The sequence below is a fragment of the Oncorhynchus keta genome, chromosome 1 (assembly GCF_023373465.1).
Source record: "Oncorhynchus keta strain PuntledgeMale-10-30-2019 chromosome 1, Oket_V2, whole genome shotgun sequence".
NCBI lineage: Eukaryota > Metazoa > Chordata > Actinopteri > Salmoniformes > Salmonidae > Oncorhynchus > Oncorhynchus keta.
The window spans coordinates 67,997,679-68,007,776 of record NC_068421.1 but is presented as its reverse complement, the minus strand read 5'-3'; the positions used below and the strand labels follow the sequence as shown (position 1 = coordinate 68,007,776).

Genomic DNA, 10,098 nt, shown 5'->3' with positions numbered 1-10,098 from the left:
AATTCATTTACATTCCTATCGCATCCTTTCTGTAATATCTCTGGTTAGGGTTTAGAACACTGAGGTATAGGTTTAGGGTAGGGACGTCCCAAGGATTCCGGATAACACTAACCTTTTTCCGTTCGCAGTTTTGCAATAGACGAAACGTTTGGCAGCAGAATGGGCGTAATGAATACACCCCAGTTTCAGTGACACGTCATTTTTGTGCGGCATCTGACGAAAGCGACTTGCATCCTGATTCTCGTTGCACGTTTTGAGACTTTTGTTAATAAGAAAACATGTCTAACTCGGTAATTTCAGTTATTTCTCGATTCTTGGAGGAATACAGGACCAAAACATCGAATAAATTGAAAGTGGTCGACGCCTACCTTTTCTACATCTTGTTAACTGGTGCATTGCAGTTTCTGTACTGCTTGCTGGTTGGCACCTTCCCATTCAACAGCTTTCTGGCCGGGTTCATATCTTGTGTTGGAGCCTTCATCCTGGGAGGTAATTTAAACACTCAACTGTAAATGTATTTGCATAATCTTGTGATATTCAGCTGTATTGTACATCAGTGAAGCCAACCAATGGCAGCCACCATTATTGTGAAATGGTTTCTGATCAACTCACCCCATTTTTTTTCTGGCCTGCCTACAGTCTGCCTGCGTATCCAGATCAATCCAGATAACAAAGGAGACTTCCTGTCCATATCCCAGGAGAGGGCCTTTGCCGATTTCTTATTAGCCCACACTGTCCTGCACCTCGTGGTCATTAATTTTATTGGTTGAGAAACAAATTATTTGAACCCTCAGACCAGGTGTGAACAGTATGCACAAAGTACATCTTCACAGTAATTGTTATCCAGTGTTATGAATCTGCATGTTACTGACATGATTCTTGTTTATTTCATTTCACAGATTTAACAACAGACTTGACCAAAATGCACTTGTCACCTCAAGACAACATTCATACAATAAGATTTTGCCTCCCTAATTTACCCTAACTGTAAGTGCATGGGCCGATCAATAATGACTGTGATAATACCCACATCTTCTACAAATTTCTGTCACTCAATTGTCAGTTTCTCAAATAATTATTTTGTACTGTTTGTATGATTGTTGCAAACCACTTGAGATTGTTGAAATAAAATAAAAACAATTGTTTAAGAGTTGTGATTTTAATGGAATATCTCTTTAGCATGATTGATAATGATTTTCTGAGCAGACCATTCAATAACTAGGACTGGAGACAACTCCACAATCGGACTTATTCTAAAGCTACTTGAACTGTAGGGCTGTTTCATACTACATGTGTATGACCTAATGATTAGCTATAGACAGCAGTATTCAAATATAAAAGACATGCTAAATTCCCAGATTCTTTTTTTCTCTGACACCCTCAAAATCTGTCTATTTTTCATAACTAATGTAATGATTACACCTTTATTAATTGCTAGCAATCAAAACTTGGCCAAGTCTGTTCATCTTGGTACATTGATCTAGTTCAAAATAAGGCAACAGTAAACACGTTGTCCCCCACGAATGATGCAGAAGTAAGCGAAAGAAAAAGTACAGCTCTCCACACGACCTTTTCAATAAGTCTTGCGAGAGCTTGGTAAGTATGTTCTGTCTCGTATGACTGAGTATCACTAACTACGATGAAACAATTTTAAGAAGAGGCAACCGTAAACACGAATAATAAATGTTTCCGAGTTCGTGGCATTTATCAAGACAGACCTTTTTCGTTATCTGACGCAACTGTAGGGCAGTAGGATTCACTTTCGTATATGCCCAGCAGAAGGCAGTAAAAAAACATTTTAAAGGGAAATAAAACATATTTTCAGACTTTGTAGCTAGTATTTTGGTCTTTTCAAGATTCCGTCCGTATGTGCAACTACAAACATATTCCCCGACCCCCATATACTTCCAGAGAAAGGTTTCTATACCGTTTTGATACTTCTGAAAGCATCCATGAAACTGATAAAGATATTTTCTACACATATATTTATATAAACTATGATCGTTATAATATTGCTGACAAGTTGGTGTGTAGCTAGCTATTCAAGCAATATGCTAGTTATAACTAATTATCTAGAAAAGCTAGCGGCAGCCAACTTGCTAGCTATTGTAGTTAGCTTGGGCATTTTCACATACCGGTAGCTTTAATAAAGAGTACATTTGGAAACTGGGTATAAGGAGCCATGAAGACGAACGTGTGAAGTTCATAAGAGCATCAAAGTAGATGTCAAATGAAAGCTGAGAGTGTGTGTGCCTCTGTTCCTTCATAATCTAATGCAGCTGGATATCTTTGTGGATCTATCGAGACTTTAGTTTAGACTGTTCGAATCCACGTCCACTTGAAAGCGTTTTGCTACACAAACTCTAGGGGAAGAGGGATACACACACTTTCTCAAATGCAGATCTCTGAGGAGTAAATCAGTGAATTGTAAACATATTGATAGTAGTAATCTTGTAATAACGATTAATTAAATTGTTTGTCAGTAATTTCACTCAAATGTATTATTCACAGATTGTCACCATGCCACTGACAAATGCTGAAAAGCAAAGAAGATACAGGCAAAGACTAAAGGAGAAGGGGAGTTATGAGGAGGTCAAAGAAAAAGACAGGAGGAGGCACAGTTTGAGAAAAGCAAAGGCTAAAAGCCAAGGAAAATGTATGTTTCTAGTGTTTTGTGAGTTTGATCAATTACCCTTTCAATGTATATTTACATACAAATGATTTATAACTTTGTGTACCTATTTATGCTGCATCATCACAAAGAGAATGACATTCAAATCGCTCTGGATAAGAGCGTCTGCTAAATGACTTAAATGTAAATGTATAATTAATTTCTGTGTCTAGAACAAAGCAGGGACCCATCATTTCATTCCGTTACCATAAATATGTTACCTGGTGTTAATCCACTTCTTAATAACCAGATACTTTTTTGTATAACTAAGTTGTCATATCACAAGGCTGACACCCCATTCTTTCAGCAGACATCTTTTAATCAGATATTTACGTTTTTGGAAAACTTGGTCACACATTTTGGGGAATTTACTTTTGCTCTTAGTAATGTCCTGTTTATATTTGCTGTTTTATTCTATTCCTTACTCTGTTTGTGTCCTTGGATCTTGAAAGGTGCAATAACATGTATTATTATTATTGACAGGGCATGAGTTTCATCATCATCTGCTGAAGATGGATCAATATGGGAGATATGAAAGCAGTGGTCAGCCAGGAGAGCTTTTTGTAGGTTAACCCACATTTTTATCTATTCTTCAAAATGAGAAGCAATTAATTCTACCATATCTAACACAATTGGCTGTTCATTAACAAGTTCTATTGGTCAAATAGTTTATTTCCCTAACCCCAACCATGGTCTGTTCTAGGATCCCTCACTGCATTGGAGGCAGGTCAAAGAGGAGGCTGAAGAATGTGAGATTCAGCAAAGCCAAGGGTCAGCAGTTTCATTAGGAGTTGAAATATCCCAGGTTTGTCTAAAGGAGGACCCAATTGAACAAGATCCCTCCTTTGATACAGTTTCAGACATCCATGGAGTCACAGAACAAGAGCGTGTACATAAACGCATGAAGTATCTCAAAGTAAAGGTAAGTAGCTATATCCTTAACTGTGCAAGCCTTGTTACAAGGCACAGAGTTATTGTTAGAAATAAAATGATACATTAATTAATTATGTTTTCTCCGTGTCAGGTGCTGCCTTCTCTAGTCCCAGTCAAAGAGTCTGAAGAATGCCCCCTTGTGCCAGTAGATGAAATTGCCTCAATTACAGTGAAGGATGAAGAGAATGAAGACTGGTTGAAGTCAGAAGATGAGGATCTTCTGAAAGTGTCAGTGCCTTGGGAGCTGTTGGAAACATCACCATCATCATCATGTTCAGATACAGAGGACAGTGATAATGTGCGGGTGAGTTCCAACATTTAATAATAGACTGAGTGAAATAGACACCCTTTGAGATGTTTTGTAAAGTTAGGTTTGTGTGCATTATCTCTTCAGCTGTGCTTGTCAATGGGCCTCCTAACGATATTTTATGGATGTTATTTTTCTCTGATAGCACATGGACACAAAAACCCTCAGTAGAAAGAGGCTAAGAGCTGCTGTGGCCATTCTACCACAGGATCCCCTGGATTCAGAGGTGGAAGACCTAAGTGACTCAGAGGATGATGACCTAGAGGATATTCCAAAACCAGGAGATCTGGAGGATGAGTCCCCTTCTAAGCTTACAAAAGGAGATGCTTCCCCATACCCTAAAACCGCAGAGTCTCCCAAGAGGAAGAAGAGAAAAGGCAGAAATGTAATTATATTGGTTCCTACAGACACATATAACCACAATCTCGACACAGTTGTAAGCCCATTTAATTCTACTTCCTTCAAAACACAGCCAAGACATCCGCTTTGGATGAAGGCCGACATAGATTCCTTCCAAGTTCCAGATCCAGTGTTTGTGGCACCACAGTGTGTTCAATCTCCCTATCAATATTTCAAGATGTTCTTCACTGATCAGATGCTTGCACACATTGCTGAGCAGACCAACCTTTACTCTGTTCAACAGACTGGATCCGCAATCAACACAAACTCTGGAGAAATTGAGGATTTATTGTCTATGCTTCTCTACATGGGTGTTTTTGACTTTCCAACCATTGTGGACTACTGGCATTCTGACTCTCGCTTCCCACCTGTGGCTGATACCATGTCTGTGAGAAGGTTCCAGTCACTCTGCAGGTTTCTTCACTTCAATGACAACATGCAAAATAATCACAGTCCTGACCGCTTCTACAAGATCCGACCTCTTTTTAACATGCTGCGTCAACAGTGTCTCCTCATACAGCCAACCAACAGGCAAAGCATAGCTGAAGTCATGGTAGCTTACAAAGGCACCAAAGCAGGAAATCTTCGTCATTACAAATCTAATCAGCATGACAAATTTGGTTTTAGGTTATTCTGTCGGGGCAGTTCTTCAGGAATTATCCATGACCTGCTACTGTACCAAGGGGATACAACATTTCTCAACAGTGGGCTAAATGAAGATGAACAGAATCCTCTGCTGAGTACCAAGGTTGTCACCACCCTCTGTACATCTATTGCAGAGCCAGAGGCTACAGTTGTTTTCTGTGACAACTACCTCATCAGTCTTGACCTGGTAAAGTCCCTGCAGGCCAGACTGGGTGTGAGGTGTATTGGCACTGTGAGAGCAAACGGCACAGGTGGAGCAACTGCAATGGATGACAAGGATCTTGCAAAGCTAGGGCGTGGAGCATACGACTACTGTTCTCAAGAGGGGGTGATTGCTGTCAGGTGGTTGGACAAAAAGAGCATCTCAATACTAAGCAATGCGTGTGGAATTGAACCTCTGGGGTATGTTAGGCGGTTCTGTCGGGAGACCCATCAAAAGATTGATATCACATGCCCATCAGTCATGTTGGCTTATATTCAAGCAAAGGAGGGCATCGATCTGTCTGATATGCTGGTGCGTCTGTACAAGACACCTATGAAGGCACGCCGGTGGTACCTACCTCTGTTTGGATACATCCTTGATCTGTGCATTGCCAATGGTTGGCTGATGTACAAGCGGGACTGTGACCTTCTCAAGGAAAAACCAGTGCACCTAAAAAGGTTTCGTTTGTCTGTGGCAGGGACTCTAAAAGTAGTCAATAAACTCCCAACCAGGTTTGGCCAACCATCAGTTCCTCCAAATCCACACACAACTCCAAAGCAGCTGCACAATCCCAGAGCCTTACAGCCTACAGCAGATGTCCGTTATGACTGCCTTGGACACTGGCCTATCTTTGGGGAACAGAGAGGAAGGTGCAACCTGTGCGTCAAGGGCGTCTCGAGGTGGAAGTGTTCCAAGTGTGGTGATGGAAAGTTGTTTTTGTGTCTGAACAACAAGCAGCAGTGCTTTGTGTGTTATCACCAGAAGTGATCATTATCAGAGCACAATAATATTATGTTGGCTTTTTGTTACATAAAAAAATATTTATTCGAAAACATTCGTTTTTGTTGTTTTCCTATTATATGGAAGTTTCCATGAAGTTGATGGACAATCTAATTTTTCTCAGTGTTTCAACATTGATACTGTTAATTGTGGCCATTTTTGCTGTTACTGTGATGCCTATAATTTGGACTACCATGAAGTAAAGGTTACTTTTTTACTTATGTTTTACTTCACTTGAACATGTTTTTGTATTATTGTTTCATAATGCCATGTACATTTGCACAAATACATTGCACAAATACAAATGTGCTACTTGTTTCTCACTGTTGCCTCTTTGTTCAGAAGTTGATTTTTTCCACTAGTTTTTTTTTACTATTTTGCACCCTACCTATACTGAACAAAAATATAAAACACAATATAAAACAATTTTACTGAGTTACAGTTCATACAACAAAATCAGTCAGTTGAAATAAATAAATTAGACCCTAATCTATGGATTTTACATTACAGGGTAGGGGCACAGCAAATCAGAATTAGTTTTCCCCACAAAAGGGCTTTATTACAGACAGAAATACTCTGAAATAGTTTCATCAGCTGTCCAGGTGGCTGGTTTCAGACAATTCCACAATTCAGCCAGATGTGGGTGTCCTGGACTGGCGTGGTTACACGTGGTGTGCAGTTGTGAGGCCAGTTGGAAGTACTGCCAAATTCACTAAAAGGACATTTGAGGCAGCTTATTGTAGAGAAATTAACATTCAATTATCTGGCAACAGCCCTGGACATTCTTGCATTCCATGCCAATTGCACACACCTTCAAACCTTGAGGCATCTGTGGCATTGTGTTGTGTGACAAAATTGCCCATTTTCGTGGCCTTTTATTGTCCCCAGAACAACCCGCACCTGTGTAATGATGTTTAACCTTAATTTAAGTAGGCAAGTCAGTTAAGAACAAATTCTTACTTACAATGATGGCCTACTGGGGAACTGTGGGTTAAGTGCCTTGTTCAGGGGCAGAACGACAGATTTTTACCTTGTCAGCTCGGGGATTCGATCCAGCAACCTTTCGGTTACTGGCTCTAACCACTAGGCTACCTGCCGCCCCGATCATGCTGTTTAATCAGATTATTGACATGACACACCTGTCAGGTGGATGGCAAAGGAGAAATGCTCACTAACTGGGATGTCAACACATTTGTGCACAAAATTGGAAAGAAATAAGCCTTTTGTGCGTATGGACAATTTCTGGGATCTTTTATTTCACCTCATGAAACATGGGACCAACCCTTTACATGTTTATTTGATATTTTTGTTCAGTACTCCCAAGTGGGTGAACCTATGCCCCCCAGGCCCACCCATGGCTGCACCCATTGCCCAGTCATGTGAAATCCATAAATTAGGGCCTAATTAATTAAATAAAACTGGCTGATTTCCTTCTATGAACTGTAACTCAGTAAAATCTTAGAAATGGTTGCATGTTGCATTTATATTTTTGTTCAGTATAGCAAACAGAGTAGCAGCATATGTGAAACTGTATGGCGTCAATATGCATGCGTGACACAGGAGTTTGGTGTCACCTTAATTGGGCAGAACGGGCTCGTGGTAATGAATGGAGCAGAATCAGTGGAATGGTATCAAATACATCAAACATGGTTTCCAGGTGTATGATGTCATTCCATTTACATTGTTCCCTCAGCAGTCTCTTGTAAATTGTGTGTTGGCATGTCAGCGTAAGTATGTGTGGGTAGAGTCCAGTGAGTGTGCATAGTCAGTGCAAAATGCAGGCCTAGATAGTATTCAGCCAATTAATGAAGGTCATTTTTTGACTGAACTGAATCTCCCTTCATCTCTGCTTCAAAGGAGCATGACGTTTCAAGAGGGTTGAAGATCGTAGCAGTACATTATTGCATCCAACTATGGCACCTGCTTGAGTATGCTTTTTCCACGTCGGGCAGTAAATCAGTGGATGGTACTAATTTAGAAAGTTGTTTTTGGCATCACTGAGCAGTGCCCATTAAATAATTAAATCCAATTGTTAGACTCTACCACCAACTCCAAATCAAACCCAAACATGGATTTCATGTTCTCGCTTTTGTTAAGGGTTGCGTCAATCGAATCTGATATCAGGATAAATATGACACTGAGTCACCTTATTGTATACTATGTATTTTTTATTAGCTAAGCAATAAGTGGTAAATGCAATTTGCGTATATACGGGCTCTTTGTCCCACCTCGCAGGGCAAACAGAGAACTGACTTGTTCCTGACAAAGATATTATAATATACTCTGACAAAAGTAGTTCCTGCTTCCGAACTGGTCTGTCAGAATAGAGAATGGGCGTGGTTTAAACTCACTCAGCCTATCCTTGATTGTTGGCTCACAGGCTGGTCCCAGCCCCCTAGGCGCTTCAGCGGTCTGCCATTGTAGTTGTGTAGAATATCTATGTGCCCATGCTTGATACAGTTATAAAGCACCTGGCTCCTGTTCTCTATCAAAATACTGTTTGTTCCCTACACTACGTTCTGTATGTGTCTGTTTTGATGTTATTCTGTATTTTTCCATCACGTGAAAGGCCCATGGCCCTGAAACTGTTAACAATGTCTCAAATCAGCTATGTTGCATAACACATATACCCACACAAGCCAACAGCAAATATTATTCCATCACATATGATATGGTAAGGGCTAAAGTGTATAACACAGAACCTCACACTTTGCGTGCTCACCTGTTTGTCCCAGCTAATCAGCCTCGCAATATGGGCACCTTGTTGACGCAGAGAGAAAGTGGAAAGAGTGCGCGCGCAAACATTGCTATCCATGTTTGGTTTTGATTTGGAGGAGGTTGGTAGCATCTAACAACTTGATTTAATGGATCCATGGGCACTGCAAATGATGACTTCCTAATCAGAACCGTCTATCACTTACGGATATACTTTCGGACGTAGTAAAAGTGTCGCCAAACAGGCACTGTCCGGCAAATAACCGGCATACCAACCTGGGTAGATATATTGTGTTATATTCTCCTACATTCAATTCACATTTACACAAACTTCAGTGTTTTCTTTCAAATGGTACCAAGAATATGCATATCCTTGGTTCTGTGCCTGAGCTGTTAGATTTGGGTATGTCTTCAGGCGGAAATTGAAAAAAGTAGGGGGTAGCTCTAAGAGGTTATTAATAAAGCCACATACAAACATGGTCTCTCTTTTGTTTTCTTGAGTAAGGCAGCTCCAACATGCAGGTGTTTCAGCCTAGCTCAGTGCTTTCTGCGGTGCTGGGGCAAGCCAGCAGAAAATAGAGCGTTGTGCCGTGATTGGCTTAGTATTCTGTCACTCATGGGGACACTAAATCATCGCCAAGTCTAAGGGTAGAGCTAGAAAACTCTATCCCCTTGGGTGCTGCCATAGAGTTACATTAGAAGTGCCCATCCAAGAAGGTTAAAGGTCATTGGCCACAGAATGACGTCAAATCACGTTATATGTACAGTAGCTTTGATAGGACTGATCATGTCAACATCATACTTTCAAAATCTTAGCTAGCAGTCATCATCATGAATCAAGTCATCATCATGAATCAAGTCGCCAATCTACTGGCAAATCATTTTTAATCCTTGTCATATGAAGATAAAGAATGAAGAGAAATTATATTATATATATATATTATATTGGTGCTCATTGGCCATTGGACATAAACATTACACAAGTTGGAAATCGCAAATTCAACAATGAGTGGTTTGTAAGGAATCTGTGACAGTGGCTAACTGCAAGCATTGCAAAGCAATCACTAGCCTGCTAATCAGGGGAGTGGCTGTATGGTCCCAAATCGGGGATTAAGGGTCTCTTTTCCCCAAATAAAAATGATAAACATTCAACATTGGCCATGCTATGAATGAAGCATGGTTTGGGCCTTGCTCAAAACAACTTAACTCGGAACTACGAAATCTTGACTTCAGTGAGTTCCAGTCAAATGGGAAATCGGGAATAAACGAGCTCCATTAGACCTCTTTCCAGCACAGATGCGCGAGACTCTTGGCTACAATAAGAAAACCATCGCCATCTGCGCTCATTCAACATAGCCTAGATTTACGTTGTTATTACTTCTAAACAAAACTTTTTGGGGTTATCATGCAATTATGTTTTGATTCTTGATTGAACAGTCAATAATA

At 40.3% G+C, this 10,098-nt stretch overlaps 2 protein-coding genes across 8 annotated transcripts; both read left to right on the top strand.

The window, feature by feature from the left end:
- Positions 1-1,150, top strand: LOC118391698 (dolichyl-diphosphooligosaccharide--protein glycosyltransferase subunit DAD1-like). Its single transcript, XM_035783205.1, has 3 exons — positions 1-489; positions 640-799; positions 900-1,150. Exons 1-2 carry the CDS (start codon positions 279-281, stop codon positions 768-770), a joined length of 342 nt encoding a protein of 113 aa, XP_035639098.1. The 5' UTR covers positions 1-278; the 3' UTR covers positions 771-799; positions 900-1,150.
- A 624-nt stretch (positions 1,151-1,774) lies between these two features.
- Positions 1,775-6,260, top strand: LOC118391658 (piggyBac transposable element-derived protein 2-like). 7 transcript variants are annotated; one of them, XM_035783180.2, is made up of 6 exons: positions 1,775-1,917; positions 2,512-2,674; positions 3,155-3,234; positions 3,375-3,593; positions 3,696-3,908; positions 4,057-6,260. In XM_035783180.2, exons 2-6 carry the CDS (start codon positions 2,521-2,523, stop codon positions 5,923-5,925), a joined length of 2,535 nt encoding a protein of 844 aa, XP_035639073.1. In that variant the 5' UTR covers positions 1,775-1,917; positions 2,512-2,520; the 3' UTR covers positions 5,926-6,260. The 7 variants fall into 7 exon arrangements, with proteins under 7 accessions (XP_035639073.1, XP_035639065.1, XP_035639085.1 ...); XM_035783172.1 differs by lacking the exon at positions 1,775-1,917 and adding an exon at positions 1,924-2,245; XM_035783192.1 differs by lacking the exon at positions 1,775-1,917 and having other exon boundaries at positions 1,924-2,656; positions 3,375-3,442; positions 3,526-3,593.
- Positions 6,261-10,098: the final 3,838 nt, after the last annotated feature.

Coding starts and splice junctions, on each gene's coding strand:
- LOC118391698 (XM_035783205.1), top strand. CDS start 279: ATGTCTAACTCGGTAATTTCAGTTATTTCTCGATTCTTGGAGGAATAC. Junction 490..639: donor TGGAGCCTTCATCCTGGGAG/GTAATTTAAACA, acceptor GCCTGCCTACAG/TCTGCCTGCGTATCCAGATC.
- LOC118391658 (XM_035783172.1), top strand. Junction 3,235..3,374: donor GTCAGCCAGGAGAGCTTTTT/GTAGGTTAACCC, acceptor GGTCTGTTCTAG/GATCCCTCACTGCATTGGAG. Junction 3,594..3,695: donor TGAAGTATCTCAAAGTAAAG/GTAAGTAGCTAT, acceptor TCTCCGTGTCAG/GTGCTGCCTTCTCTAGTCCC.